Genomic DNA, 16,264 nt, shown 5'->3' on the forward strand with positions numbered 1-16,264 from the left:
ATTTGTTATTCATACAAAGCCCACTTCTGTGATAACTCCATCCAATTTCTTTATAGTTCATGATGTTCAATTCTCTTACGAATTCGATTCGAGTTCCTTATAATTCATGATTGATTCAAGTTTTCATGCTCAATCAAATTAACCTTTCTTGATCAAGTTTTGTCTCAAATCTTTAACTTGATTATTCAAATTTGAAATTAGTTTATTTAATACTCAAGTATTCAAGTCATTTGCAATGTCCAAATCAAGTTCATTTATAGTGTTCAAGCTCAATGTAAGCTCTGGTTTTTGCATGAGTCTAAATCAAGTGCACAAATCTGCTGCTAACTTGTCCAAGTCCTCTTTAGTCATTATTCGGTTCAAGTTCTTTGCAACAAGTCATTTGAGTTCAATAAGTCCAGCCTAAGTTCATTTTTGTTCAAGTCCTACACATTTTCAAATAAAATTTCGGCCAACTTCCGGCGTCTCCCCTTTTAGGGAAAACACTAAGAGGCAACCTTCCTTGGACGCTACGTGAGCGCTTCAGGTAGGTTTTCAAGATGACACCGCGGTTTGCATATTATTGTTAAAATCCCTGCCCGTAACGTGAGCGTTTAAGGGTTTGGAGCAACATATTAAAAAAAAAAAAAAAAGTTCCCCCAGACATTACGTGAGCGTTTGGGGGTACTTATTTAAAAAAAAAAATTATCCCTCTCCCTCGCCGCAAGCGTCACACCGGTTTCCCTCCCTACAACGTTACGTGAGCGCGTAGGGGGTTTGCCGATCCCATTGCAAGCATTGAAGAAAGGATTTTGTTCGTTTGCCAGCGCCACGCCGGTTTCCCTCCCCACAATGCTACGTGAGCACGTAAGGGGTTTTGCCGGCCCGTTGCAAGCGCACGAGAGGGTTTTTTAAAAAAAAAAACTTACTAATGATAGCATAAAAATAAAATAAGGATTATAATAATAATTATAATTACTCTAATATATTATAATTTATTAATTACTCTAATTTATTAATTATAATTAATAGTTATAATGATAATCTAATTATTATTTATTATTATAATAATTAATAATAATAAATAATATAAGTAATTAGAATTATTATAATTATAATTAACGATTAACTAATCATTAATTAACAAAACCAATAGAATGAAATGACAGTAGTTTTACCTACTGTATTGAGTTGAGATCGGGTCGGGTATAGGGTTACTTGGGTTCGGTTAGGTATATGAGAATGGGAAGAGGAATTGGCTTAGGAAGAATAGAGAAAGGGATCGGGTGAGAGGCGTCAAATGGGGTTTGGCCAGAGTTAGGATGCTCGCGAGCTTCAGTTCGACGGGAGGAAAGAGATACGAGATCTGGAGGAGTTTGGATGGGGAAGCTAGAGCAGAGGTCAGGCTAGGTAAGTCTTTCTCATCTCTCTCTCTCTCTCTCTCTCTCTCTCTCTATCTGAGATCGGGATCAGGAGGTGTGTCGTCGGCTTGTGGAGGTTTGCGGGAGAGGGCCTCGGCTCTAGAGTTTGCGTGGAGTTTGTGAATGGGAGAGAGGGAGAAGCGAATGGGGAAGAGCATAGGGAAGAGGGGTTCGGGACAGAGAGCAGTCGTGTGTTGAGAGAAGGAGCCGAAAGGCTTCATTTGGCTTGATTTTAAAGCCATGGAAGAGCAACTATCGAGGTCTGCGAGGGATTTTCGGGAGACGACGTAAACGGCGCCATGCTACAGTACCTCGGCGGGATTCCTGTGGAATTTCGGGAGAGATTACAGAGGATTTCATGGATTTAGGTATGTAATTTGGGCTGAGTTTTGGTTCTTATCCTTAGGTTAACAGCCGATGATGTTCTGGATGCAACAGAGAAGCCCATTCTATGATTGAACATTGTTTGGGCGACGTCGAGTGCTGAAATCCTCAATTTACGTGTCATCATTTCGGGATTTGTGCCACTGCCTCGGCTGATCCCAATTAATCAAATAAGATGTATATTTTTAATGAAGATGGCATTTTGGATGCAACGGTGAAGTCCGTTCTGTGTTCGAACGTCATTTGGGTGACATTGAGTACCAAAATCCTCAATATACGTGTTTTTGCCTAAGAATTCGTGCTTCCACCTCGATTGATCCCCATCAATCAAATAAAATGTATATTTTGAATATTGACGATGCTTCGAATGTGACGGCGAAGTCTGTTTCAAGATCGGAGGTCATTTGGGCGACGTCAAGTGCCAAAATCTTGATATATACGTGTCATCGCATCGAGATTCATGCCACTGCCTCGGCCGATCCCAAATAATCAAATAGGATGTATATTTTAAATGTCGACGACGTTCCAGATGCAACGACGAAGTCCGTTCTTCGATCGGACGTCATTTGGGCGTCGTTGAGTGTCAATTCGGGGTGTCGGTCATCCCTTTGGACTGATCTCGTCCAAGTTGTCTGTGTGGGGTCTTGACTTAGGAAAATTCGATGTCCTAATCACGATGGCACAATTCGTTTGGCAATTGAAGGTTGTTTGACCTTCCAAGTGATGTGTTCTGTCAAAGCGTGCATTGCTTGATTCTCCGGTTTTCGCCTATTTTCTTGTGTTTTTGCATATAGGGGTCAACACTTCTTATAATTGCTAATGATATCCCGAGGGTTTTCACTTCTTTCTGTGCATCATGCAACCCTTGCCTCATACTATTTTAATCATCATTAGATGTTATGATTTAGTTTTCGTATCTTTTTTTTTTCAAAATAGCTATTTACTTTGTTCAGTGCAAACTACGACACTTGCACCTTCATGTTCTCACCAGCTACATCTCGTCAACCCATACACACGTGACATGTGCTCGTGCAATCTTAAAATCAAATGAACTGTTATTTTCATTGATCATTATTTAGATTCAAATTAATGCTTTGTCAATCAAAGTTTACTTTCTCTCTAAACCTAATATGTTACACATCAGAATCATGGTTCTCCATCCATGAGACACCTCCAATAGCATATGTGAAATTGGAGATCATAGAAGCAACTGATATGAAGCCATCAGATCTAAATGGTAATTTATGGTTCTATTTTATTTTATCAAGGAAATTCAGATTTAATTCTAATGTTTAGATATTAGATTTTAACATAAATGTTAATTTTGATATGCAGGACTTGCTGACCCTTATGTGAAAGTCAATCTTGGTACTACTAAACTCCAAACAAATATTCAAAGAAAAACCCTATCTCCAAAATGGTTTGAGGAGTTCAAGATCCCTATCTCATCATGGGACAGACCAAACCATTGTTTCTTGAAGTTATTGACAAGGATCACATTTTCGATGACATGCTTGGGTCTTCTCCGCACTCTTATTTAAGATTGTTTAGACGCCTTTATTTTTTTACTTCTATTAATTAGTAACAAAAATATTTTTCTACTATTAGAGGGGGTGGGGTGGTGGGGGGGGGGTCTTGTCGCATGAATTAGTTTTTATTCTTTACTAATTTAAGAGCCAAACAGAGTTAAGAGTCTTTATTTCTAGTTTCCTTATCATAATGGATATAAGGTAACAATAACAATCTGCTTCTTATCTATATGATTTTTGGTTACAAAAGTCCATTTTGAAGATCTACTTCTAATATTCAACTGAATAAATTTGGGGTTGGGTTGCATTACATTGACCGGACATAAGCATCTTCTGTACCATGCACATCAGCATAGTTCTATTCACTTTTCTTGGTTTCACTATATGATGAACCATTGCACCTTGATTGATGAAGATCAATCAATCAACCGCATCAATGTGAGGTTTCCTATTAAGAGGCCATATTTCAGCTGGTTTTGCAAACTACTCCCAATCAGCCAAGTTGAAACCCTTCAGAAGAGCTAAAATTGGGCATATTTGAACTTTTTTTTATTCCTTCTAAGTTTCTTCTGAAAATCTCCTCACGTTATCCATCTGGATATTATTACCATTTCTTTCTACTAAAAGCTTATATATTCATCCGATTTTTTCTGCTTTTTTTGAAAATCTCCTCTTTCAGGTTCATTATCATTTCTTCATTTTCTTTTGAAAAGTTTCCTCTCCCATGTTCTCTATCTAGAAAATTATCACCATTTTTTTTCTACTAAAGCTTGTATATTCCGCAGAGTGTGTTCTGTAAACATCAGTAAATTAAGGGGTGGACAATGATAAAGGGTTGAATCTGGGGAACATAAAAATGGGAAAGCTACATTTGGCTATCACTGTATGTGAAGATGAGATGGTATGTGTTTTTAACGCTTCAGGAGGAAGTACCATACTTACATTATCTCATATATACATAATTTTCTATAACCATATCTCATGCTTTTGATCAGGAATTATCAACACCCAAACCAAACACAAATGTAAAAAACAAGTCTGAATCATTTGAAGAACATCACTCTGCCATTGAGGAATTTGAACCCATCAACATAGAAGGGCAAGACAAAACAGGAGTATGGATACACCGACCTGGAAAAGAAGTTTGCCAAACATGGGAGCATAGAAAAGGACGCTCGCAACGTGTGGCTTAGACTGAACTGCTGCCAGATGGCAACGAAGTTGCCGACAGCACAAGCTCAGAAGCATCTGGAACTCAAGGTACTGATGAAAATATAGATGTAAAGAGATTTCGCCGACATGGTACAATAGGGCGGGGACTCCAGAAGCTTGGTTCTTTGTTCCAGAGGTACCCAAAGCAACAAAATTCAAGTGAGGAAGAGGAAGTTATTCCAGCTCCACGTTCCAATATCAGGGAACTTTACAGTGAGGGGACAGCAGTAAAGTTTATAATTGATGATAATCTTATTGTTGAAACTAGAGATCACAACATTAGCCCAGGGAAGATTGTAATGGAAAGTCAAGAAAACAAGGCTACAATGAAGAGCAAATCCGAGGAAATTGTTGCAGCTTCTGAGAAGGATTCTACTCGATCCAAGCCAAATCAAACACTGTTGGGGAAAAGTTCATTGAATGATTTCTTACTTTCTGATGAAGGGTCAAGTATAAATGTTTCTCCCTCAAAGATGAATTCTAAATTCTGAGAAGGATATTAGGAAATAATCTATCAATGGAGTAGAAAATGCAACAGTAACGATTTAGATAAAGTGATGTAATTAGCACTAAAGTTGGTGTGCTCTTGTTAATATTTGTATGTTTTTTTTTTCTTGGCATACTCATGTAGTGACCTTTTCTGTTGTACATCAGCTTATTAAGATTGTGAATACTATTCATTCAAAATCTGAGTACAAATACAAAATTTGTGATTGTATATCACATTCTTCAAGTAGAAACCTCCCGTACAATCAATGTTTACAGAAAGCATTTTCTAATTTTTAAATAGCTAGATATTAGAAGTCAAGTACGATATAAATTGATCTTTATAAGATAAGATATTTTTGAGAATTATTATGTAAATCCAAATTTATACGGGGTGGAGAACAATATAGCTGGTTCATAATGAAGGGGAAAAAAACGATATTTCAAGATATAACGTTAATTTAAAATAATAATAATGTTGTCCTTTTAATTGTATGATAATTTTAAAAAACAAGTCAATTCGCTACACAATAGCGTTTCTTTATCAAGAACTTGGCTACCTTGGAGCTATCAAACTGCTCAAAAACAAACTCCTGTGATCTAAAACAAAGCATAATTGCCACAACAATTATATAGAGCTGACCCAGAATTTAGTAGAAAGGAACTCATGACTGATGGTATACAAAAACAGTAACATGTTCAATCTATCAATAAAATAACTTTTCAAACACATAATTAGATGAACAATGATAAGTTTGCCTACACTGTAAACTGCAATACAATAGCCTCTATAGGTGAATTGTAGGTATTTCAAACTATTTGATGGAAGCTTCATCCGTTTGCATGCTATCTTGAGCCCCTGCAGTAGACTCTCTTCTTCCAATCTTACAAGTGAATTTGGCGATCAAAGAATTTTGTGCAAAGATGTAGATACAACAAATGCACAATCCTGCTCAATAAATCACTGCAGTTAGATACCAAACCACTTTAAAAATATGAACAACTCGTGCAATTCATGGTTTAGGAAAAGTAGAATAGTTTAAATTTCCTTCTCCCTAGCTTGTAAAGTGTTTTCAAGAATATAGGGAGAAAGGAGTGAAAAAATAGGGAAAGGGAAAAGACATTTAGAGAATAAATTTTACCAGCATAAGCAATTGTAGCGCCAGATGCCATTCGTCCAAAAACAGATTGTGCGTAGAGAATAACAATCACCTGAAATTTTGAGAGTTTTAGTAGCATACACTTTCAGATGATACACAAGTTAGATTCAGTAAAATATGAGGCCGGTAAAAATGTCTCTTTTAAATTCATTTTGCATTTACATATTAAGATATAAAACCCCTTATTTATCTTGCCATGGGCGGATCCACCCTATGCCGAGGGGAAGCAATTGCCCCCCTTAAAAAACTAAAAAAAAAAATTAATTATATAATTATTTAGGTAATTTATCCCACTCTATCTACTTTTTAGTCTTTATTATATGGATTTGTAGGCAATTGCCCACCCCCTAAAAGTTTTAAAATACTATGGTATTTAGACAATTGTCCCCAGCATAATCAAAAGATGATCCAAATACAAAGATCAATAGTAAGAAAATCTAAAAATATCCTTAAAACCAAAATTTGTTCCGGAGGCACTGCCCCTGGAAACCCCCGCATATCTGCAAAACGTATAATGATCAAATATATGAACAAATATGGGTCAAGCTGACTTCAAGACAAAAAAAAATACTCTACACTTTTTGCCCCTCCTGAAAATTAAGGCTGGATTCGCCCCTTACCTTGCCAAAGAATTTCTGCAGTCTACCCCAAAACTAAATATTCTCAGCTACAGCTGCCCATAGTTAAATATGTGCCTTATTCTATCTAAGAAATGGACACAGAAAAGTCCCATTAAATGCTGCAAATATTTTATGTTGTGCATGCAAGTCAAAGTGCTTTTTGATCCATTAAAACATATGGATATGAAGATAAATAAGTTGCCTTGATTTATATTTTGAGAATTTGAAGTTCAAAACTTATTGAAGAAAATGGATAAAAATCCTGAATTTTTTTTTTCTTCCCTCTGGTTAGAAAGGACTAAAATTTTCTACTTCCCTACAAAAATAGCAATGGAGAGAAAAATATACAAGAAAATCCTAATATAAAAAAAATCTTCAACGTACATGACTTGACCTCATTTCATGAGCCTACTATCAACTCCTAAAGTTTTTTTTTCTTTCCACATTTTTTTATGAATTGCATGCAAACCCCTACCAAAAAAATTTATTAGCTTGTTCTTAAAACTATTTAGTTAATGGAATTATGTCCATTATTGATGGTGGACTCAAATGACAGCTATTGCATCGGAATTACAAATTTGTTTATGGTGACTCAGAATACTTTCCAAGAAGCATAAAATGTTTGATGAATTTTTTTTATAAATATCAAAAGTTTAATTTCCTTGAGTCAAATTTTTCCGAGACAATCAAACTGATGTGGAACTGCTACTTTTGGCGTTTTTTGCTTCCAAGTCAAATGATTGTATGTATTTTGTTTACATGTTAAGTGTTTGGTATAAAGAAAAAGAAATGCAAAGTAAATTTTTTAGTATTAGAAATAATGAAACCTCGTATTTTCTCTGCAAATGAAATGCATCAAGATTAGTCACCTTTCTTTCTCCACAACAACAACAACATCAAGCCTTTATCCCACTACGTGGGGTCCGCTACATGAATCCTTTTTCTCCATTGTGTCCTATTAAAAGTCAAATTCTTGTTTAAATCTAATAAAGAAAGGTCATTCCTAATATTTTCTAACCAAGTCTTTTTAGGTCTACCCCTACCTTTCTTAACATAAGTCAAATCTAATACCTCTACTCTCCTAACCGGGTCATCGGAAGGCCGCCGTTTTATGTGACCAAACCATCTAAGGCGACTCTCTCTAATCTTATCTTCTACTGGAGCTACTCCAACCTTTTCACGTATATGCTCATTTTGTATCCTATCTCTAAGGGTAAAGCCACTCATCCACCTGAGCATCCTCATCTCTGTCACACTTAGTATTATGCTTCTCTTTTAATGGCCAACATTCGGCACCATAAAGCACTGCAGGCCTCACTACCATCTTATAGAATTTTCCCTTAAGTTTGAGGCTTCCATTTCTATCACATACCAAGCCCGATGTATTCCTCCACTTCAACCATCCAACTTGAATTCTGCTGATAATATCCCCATCAATTTCACCATCACTCTGAACAATAGATCCAAGATACCTAAAACGTGTACTCTTATTAATGACTTGATCGCCCAAAATCACAATCCCCTCACTAGGTCTATTACTACTAAAATTACACTCCATATATTCCGTTTTAAATCTACTCAAGCGATAACCTTTTAAAGACTCTAAAGGTTGAACCTCCATAATTCAAGATTTATACCTTTCAACTCCTCTCTAGTCTTATCAACAAGAGAAATCATCAGCAAAAGCATACAGCAAGTACATCCTCTTGCAAATGTCTAGGAGAACATCCATGACTAAAGCAAAAAAGATATGGGCTTAAGGCTGATCCTTGATGTAACCCAACGAAATAGGGAAATACTGGTCAATCCACCTTGTGTTTGAACACAAGTAAAAGCTCCTGCATACATATCTTAAATGATTTGAATATAAGCATTATTAACTCCTTTCTTTTCAAGAACTCTCCATAGCACTTCTCTTGGAACTTTCTCATATGTTTTTCTAAATCAATAAATATCATATGTAGATCCTCCTTATTTTTCTCTATATTTCTCCATCAAACCTCTTAATAAATGTATGGCTTTCATAGTCGCCTACCGGCCATGAATCCAAATTGATTTTGAGAAACATTAGTATACACGCCGCAACTATGCTCCATAACCCTCCATAGTTTTAAAGTATGAACACATAACTTAATACCTCTATAATTCGCACAATCTGTGCATCACTTTATTCTGAAAAACAAGAATTAGCACACTCATTCTCCACTCATCTGGCATCTTTTTAGTCTTTAAAATAGTATTAAAAAGTTTAGTAAGTCTTGGCAATTCCTTCATGTCCTAGAGCATTTCCACACCTCTATTGGGATATCATCAGGTCCAACAACTTTTCCACCCTTCATTTTCTTTAAAGTCTCTCTAACTTCAGTTTTACTAATACGCCGATAAAAACATAAATCTTTATTTTCATTTAGGGTGCTAAGGTCACTATAGTCAATCTTATTTTCACAATCTTCATTAAAAAGTTTAGCAAAATATCTCATCCATCTTTGTTGAATATCATCTTCTAAGAAAAGTATTTTTTGATCTTCATCTTTAATACACTTCACTTGAACTAAATCCTTATTACTCCTATCTCTTTGTTTGGCTAACTTATACATATATCTTTCTCCCTCCTTAGTATTTAATCTATTATATAAATCACTAAAAGCTAATGTCTTTGCATCGCATATTGCTTTCTTAGCATCCTTACAAGCCACTTTATATATTTCCCAATTATCAAAAATTTTAAAATTAAACCAATTTTTATAACAAAACTTCTTATTTTTAATCTTTTTCTTGCACATTTGGATTGCACCACCAACTACTTTTACTATTAGGAGTTTTTCCCTTTGATACTCCAAGGACATCTTTTGCAATATTCTTAATATCACTAGCCACTTTTTCCCACATAATATTAGCATCCTCATGCACAGACAAAATCTTAAGATCTAAAATCTTATTTCCAAAAATATTTTTGTTAATATTCTTTAAATGCCCCCATCTAATCCTAGGAAATTGTTTTACTTTATTTTTTATTTTATGTCCATTTATCTTAAAGTCCAAAACTAATAATCGATGTTGAGTACATAAATTTTCACTCGGAATAACTTTACAATCTTTACAATCTAAACGATTTAGTTTTCTAATAAGAAAATAGTCAATCTGTGTTGTACTATATCCATTTTTATAAGTGATGAGATGCTCATTCTTTTTCTTAAATAAGATATTAGCAATTGAAAAATCATAAGCTAAACAAAAATCCAATATAATCTTGCCACCTATTCGTCGTTCCAAATCCATGGCCACCGTGAATGCTTTTAAAATCATCTACCTCTCTATCAATATGTCCATTTAAATCTCCTCCAATAAAAACTCTTTCTTCAAGATGTATCTTTTGTATTAATTCTTCTAAGTTATTCCAAAAATTTAATTTAGAACACATATCCAAACCTACTTGAGGAGCATAAGCACTTATAAGATTAACAATCTTATCATCAACAACAATCTTTAAAGCTATAATTCTATCTCCGATCCTATTAATTTTTATAACATTATCCTTTAAACTCTTATCTATAATAACACATATACCATTTCTAGTATGACTCCTACTCGAATACCAAAGTTTAAATCCTAAACTATCAATTTCTTTAGCCTTCCCTCCAACCCATTTAGTTTCCTGAATGCACAAAATATTTAACTTCCTATGAATCATAATATTTTTTTTATTTTTTTTTTATTTTTCTTTTTTATTTTTTTTCTTATGAATCATAATATCTATTAATTCCATTAATTTTCCTGTAAGGGAACCTATATTCTAAGTTCTTATCCTAATTTTAATTTCATGGACTAGCTTCTTTGCCCACATCCGTTGTTGATGTGGGAACCCTTACCTATTTAACACTGCACCCGGCCGCCGGTGCAGCGGCCTTTACACACTTGTCACTATATTCAGGTCATACAGCACGTCTCTTCCAGGGGACGCCCTAGCATTAACACAATTTCTTAAAGGATTCATGTCATTATTGTTCGACAAGTTTTAGCTGGTTGTTGACTACCTAACGCAACCCTCCACTTTTTTCATCCAGGACTTGGGACCTGGTAACGGCAGTGTTAGTCACCTTTCTTTCTCCCTATGAACAAAATAAGGATGAAAATAGCATCTAAACAATGGGCAATGGTGTGAAGGGCATTGGATGTTATTCGCTGCGATCCCAACCTTACTCTCACATACCATCATCCTTGTCTCCATCTTTTTTTTTTTTTGAAAATTGCAAAATGCATTAAGAGAAAGCCGAAAGAAAAACTATTACAAGCTAGTAAATGCAGCAATCATACTCCTTCAAGATGTCAGACAGTGAAGAAGGAATATTAGAAAAATTAAAGGAATCAAAGCAGAAATTGTTATATAAAGCGAAAGAGGCACACTCATCCGCGGCTTTATTACAAATCCTGGGGATATGATGGAAGATTACCTTATTAAAGTCATAGAGAAATGACAGCTTCTCAGTAAAGAATTTGTTCGCCACCTGAGTTGATTTCAGCATAGAATCATGGAGAAACTTGATGGCGTTGTAGTTGTCGCCCTCAATTATTAAGCCTTTGTTCTCAAACATTCAATCTCTTAAGAATTCTTTCAGTGTAGATATAGCTTCTAGTTCAAGTCGATTGATGACCCAGTGTAAAATCTACTTACCGAAGGCAAGAAGTAGTCTGCATTTGGAATCTCTAGCTATACCACCAATGCTTACTTTATAGGAAGCATCTACATTGAGTTTTATCAAGTCTAGTGGTGGGGGGTGCCATGAGGATTCAGACTCCAAACGGAGAGAGGCATCCCAGTTAACTAGCATCGGATAACAGTTTGTAGCAATGAATAAAATATTTGCAGCCAGAACCGAAATGGGTGTGGCAGATTTACCATGTTTGACATCATTTCGGCAATTCCAAGAACAAAAAACTATTGTACAGTAAATCTTTACAATGTCCAAGCACACATTAGAAAGACTTCTAAGGTGTGAAAGACAATCCATCAAGGAATGGAAGATGGGAATATTGAAACCCCAAGATCTTAATTTGCATATTATATCAGTAAGAAACTTGCAGTGGACGGCAACATTTTCACAATCTTCAGCTCAGAGACACCCTCTAGCATAAAGATCATCATTTTGAAGCTTTCTATATTTCAAAAACACATTAGTAGGAATAGCAAATTTACTCATCCTCCACCAAAGAAGTTCAACTCTTGGTTTAAGATTCAATTTTCTTAACCAATTTGAAAACCCAAAATCATCATCCTCGGAGTTAACGGTTTCAACATAAGCCAATGCTGAAACAGATTTGCCTGATAGTTGTCGAAGGAGTTCCATTTGATCATCTTCCCCCGCATGTATAGTGCAATGCTGCACAATGAGATTGACTAAGTTTTCATTAAAAAAATGATTTAGGTTCAACAAATTCCAACTGCCGTCATTGAGAATGAAATTTTGTAGATTCATATCTTCCAACCCAATGCAGTCAACAAGCATGGGCCATTTGTTGAAGCATTTGTCTAATAACCAAATGTCGTTCATGACATTAATATTCTTGCCATTACCAATCTTCCACTTAACAATCGGTTTAAAGAAGCACTATCCGAGAGGATAGACCAAGCAGCCGGATGCCCAGACTTGGACCCTCTGCTCAAAAAAATTGGCCCGTATCTTACAGTAATGCATTTGTGCAATAGTGAAGATGGATTTTGAATCAGCCTCCAAGTTAATCTGGCTCTAAGAGGACCAGATTTCATAACCGCCGAGAATAATCCCATACTGCCAAGAGCTCTTGGTTTACAAAGATCTTCCCAAGCAATATAATGCATCCCACTCTTGCCATGATCATTATGCCAAATAAAATCTCTACAAATTCTATCCAATTCGTAGAGAACACCTTTGGGAACCAAAGAGTGAGAAGTTATGAAAGTAGGCAAGGAGAGCAAAGAGGACTTGGTGAGAATCATTCTACCAGCAAAGGATAAAAATCTAGCACCCCAGGCATTTAGTTTTTCCAAAGCATGATCAATGACAAATTGGAAATCTTTCTTTACCATCCTCCTGAGAGCAAATTTAATGCCCAGATAAAAAATTTCGCTAACAACTTTGAAACCAAAATTCTTACCAATTTTTCTTCTTAAAGCCGGTTTCACAAATTTTCCAAAGAAAATCAGTGATTTGGAGTTGTTGATGCTTTGACCTGTCCAACTGCAATAATCCCCCATTAAGTTCATCATTGATTGGAGACATGTAAAGATGCCTTCCCAAATAGTAAAACATCATCAGCGTATAAAAGATGAGTAATTTTAGGAGCCTTAGCAGAGGTTTGAATGCCCAACTAATGACCTCTTTGGTTGATAGTATTAGATAAAACTTGTGAGCACAAAATAAAGAGGTAAGGTGACAAAGGACATCCTTGCCTGAAACCACTTCTAGCTTTAATCCATCTAGTGTTATTGCCATTCAAGATAATAGAAAATCGCACATTGATCACACATTCCATGATAAGAAGAGATATCTTAGTTGGAAATCCGAACCATTTTAAAACAAGATCCAGAGTATCCCAGCTTATGCTATCGAAAGCTTGAGCCATATCAAGCTTAACGGCCATAAGTCCTTTTCTACTTTTGGAAATTCTGAATTTGTTGAAAATTTCATGAGCTAAAAGGCAATGGTCAGACAAGGATCTACCCGGTATAAAAGCAACTTGCTCCGCAGAGATGAGTTTCGAAATGCAACGTTTCAATCTATTTACAATCATGGTGGATGCAATCTTGTAAATTGTTTGACAAAGGCTAATTGGACGGAAGTTAGAGGGGGTTACCGGGTTTTTAATCTTTGGAATGAGAACCACCAAAGTGTCTTTCCAAGCACAATGTATATGGCCTATTGTGAAAAAATCATTCACAGCCTTCCATGTAACACCTTTAACAATATCACAATAGAATTTGAAAAAGGAAAATGTGCAACCATCTAAGCCTGGAGATTTGTTAGAGCATTGCACAACTATTGAATTAGAATAAATAGTCTCGGCAGACATGTTTTGGGGGATGCTCTAAACCATATCCCTTGCTAGGAGTCTTCAGAATTCCAAAAACAAATTGTGAGGAATGGTCAATAACATCAAAAGTAACCAAGTTCCTCTTCCAAAGAATCAAAATTCCTCCAACAGTGCCACCAACTGGATGATGGAAAAAATCCCATTCATTGCCAATAATCCTGTTAACATCACTTCAACGAATTTCAGCTAGTTTGGTTTCAGCCAAACCAATAAAAAAAATAGCATTATCCTTCACCACTTCTGATGCAGGACTACTTAGATGCTATGGTTATGGTTTCATTTGAGCATTGCACAACTACTGAATTAGAATAAATTCAAAACAAAATTATAAGCAATTTTCAAACGAAGATTAAGACAAATAAAGCGATCAATTGCGTAGGCGAAATCACATGCTCCGAAATTGAACTATCAAGATAATTGATGAAATAAAAACAATACCGACTAGTAGTTTTCAAATTAAATCCCTAATCTAACAAAGAGACATAGGATGCATAGAAGATTACACTCAAGTCCTACAAATGACTAAGCTTGGCAAGAGCAATTTGAAGGAGCTTTCGTAATTAACATCTAACCAATTGAGAATTTAGATTTTAGAAGACTTCGAGTGCAAGTGAAGAAGGAAAAAAACCTTTGCTCAAGGAGACGCGGAGATCTTCCACTTGACGTCAGCAATCTCGATCCTTGTTGTAGAGAAAGAAGTTTCTCTAATAAAGGGCTAAGGTTCTTCTTCCAAAGATTGACATCAAAATCTGAATTTAAGCTCAGATTTTGTTCCAGAAATCTGAGAAAAGTCTCAGATTTTTTCTATGCACGGGAGGTACTTGGAAGAAGAGGACTCAAGGAAATTCAATGGCTTGGCCTAAGGAGAGGAAATGAGATGTTGATGAGAGGGAAGGATCGGCCAGGTAACGCAAGTCCAGGAAACAGGAGGGAGGCGGGATGATCCACGGTGGAGAGGGAATTGATTTCCTGATTCAATGTCTTAAATTAGGAAATCAAATAAATTAATACAGGTGGAGGGAATTTCGGCTAAGTGATAAAGTGGGAATTTGAAAATATTCCAAAGTGGGCTAATAGTCAATTAGGAAATACTTTCCTCATTGGCCATAGAGGGGAGCCGGCGGGAAACCTAGGTGAGGGGGGAATTAATGAGAGGATTTTGATCTCCTAATTTTGGTTTTAGGCTTTAGGAAATATTTAATCAAATCCAATTTGAATTAAAATTTCAAAATAGATATGAGTTAAAACTTTCCTAAAATAGGTGGCTTAAATTAGGAAAGATTTTGAAATTCAAACTTGATTGAATCTGAATTTCAGAATTTTCCACAGGTGGTCTCCAACCTAATTAGGAAACTCAAAGGTGAATGGAAGTGGGGTGTGGACATACGACAACTCCCATAAGAGGGGTACTACGGGAAAGAAAATACATAAGCAACTAAATAATAAAAAAAATACAATGACTCTAAATGCCACATAAGCAAATAACAAGCTACATGAAAATAAAATACATCAACGACTCAAAAATATAAAGACTCGATCGTGGCCGTAGATCGTCGGCCGCGTCTCTGATAAACTCTCCATGATGATCTGATGTCCCCATCAACTTCCCTTAGATAAAAAGAGGCCTCCTTCTTCTAGGCCCCTCTGCAATTCCAAAAAAAGAAAGAAGACATTAATTACATAAAGGGGAAGTCCCCGCCTTTCTTTTTTTAGCCCTTGCCTTCAACTTTTCTTTTCCTTGAGCAAGGTTCAATAGGTCCCAGGAATTTCAACTGCAGCTTGGGTTTAATCTTGGCAGAGTTCGAAGACTCTTTCTCCAAAATTTCCTGTATAGTGTGCCCAACATCGCCATTGTTCATGGAAGTAGTGAATTCAATTACTCCAGAGTTAGCAACTAAATCAATTATATTTTCAGCCAAAACATTTTCATTTACAGAAGCATGAAGAATGGAAGTATCAGAATTCCCAACAGATTTAACAGGACCCTGAATACAATTAACCAAAAAAGGATCAATTTCAGTTTTAGCGGGTAAGAAAGGAACATGAGTAAAAACAGGGGATCCAGCGGGAAGAGCATCAGTTTGTTCCAAAACTATAGTTTCACAAACAATAGTATTATCAGGCTCAGCCAGCTTGTTAGATTCTCCGAGGATACCATCATCCAGCTCATTGGTTTCCTCAGTAAGAACTTCAAAAAAATTTGTCAAGTTAACATCAGCTATAGTATTCTCTGTCACCCGTTGGTTGTCAATAGAAGAATTGTCAAGAACCAAAGCAGCATCCGAACTAGTCCCGGTTTGGGCATTATTAATGCTTCTACCAGCAGTGTCAGCATGCTTGGCTTTCCAGTTGAAATGACGATTCCATTTCTGATTTTGTCTGTTTTTGAATTTAACATGTATCCA

General features: G+C 36.0%; 2 protein-coding genes across 4 annotated transcripts in view; one reads left to right on the forward strand and one right to left on the reverse strand.

Annotated features, from left to right (window-relative positions):
- Window positions 1-1,053: 1,053 nt before the first annotated feature.
- Window positions 1,054-5,258, forward strand: LOC110109699 (C2 domain-containing protein At1g53590). The gene is made up of 5 exons (XM_020840895.2): window positions 1,054-1,389; window positions 2,929-3,021; window positions 3,120-3,302; window positions 4,099-4,214; window positions 4,309-5,258. Exons 1-4 carry the CDS (start codon window positions 1,302-1,304, stop codon window positions 4,110-4,112), a joined length of 378 nt encoding a protein of 125 aa, XP_020696554.1. The 5' UTR covers window positions 1,054-1,301; the 3' UTR covers window positions 4,113-4,214; window positions 4,309-5,258.
- A 349-nt stretch (window positions 5,259-5,607) lies between these two features.
- Window positions 5,608-16,264, reverse strand: part of LOC110109686 (reticulon-like protein B22) — a 29,641-nt gene continuing 18,984 nt past the window's right edge. The window contains exons 3-4 of one of the 3 annotated variants that reach the window (XM_020840874.2): window positions 6,154-6,223; window positions 5,608-5,960 (exon numbers count right to left, since the gene is read on the reverse strand). In XM_020840874.2, the coding sequence (XP_020696533.1) occupies window positions 5,827-5,960; window positions 6,154-6,223 (204 nt within the window). In that variant the 3' untranslated portion in view covers window positions 5,608-5,826. Of the gene's footprint in view, window positions 5,976-6,153; window positions 6,224-15,536; window positions 15,686-16,264 lie in introns of those variants that run through there. The other 2 variants (XM_020840877.2, XM_028691724.1) reach the window with 2 other exon arrangements.

This window comes from Dendrobium catenatum, unplaced genomic scaffold (genome assembly GCF_001605985.2).
Source record: "Dendrobium catenatum unplaced genomic scaffold, ASM160598v2 original_scaffold_59640, whole genome shotgun sequence".
NCBI lineage: Eukaryota > Viridiplantae > Streptophyta > Magnoliopsida > Asparagales > Orchidaceae > Dendrobium > Dendrobium catenatum.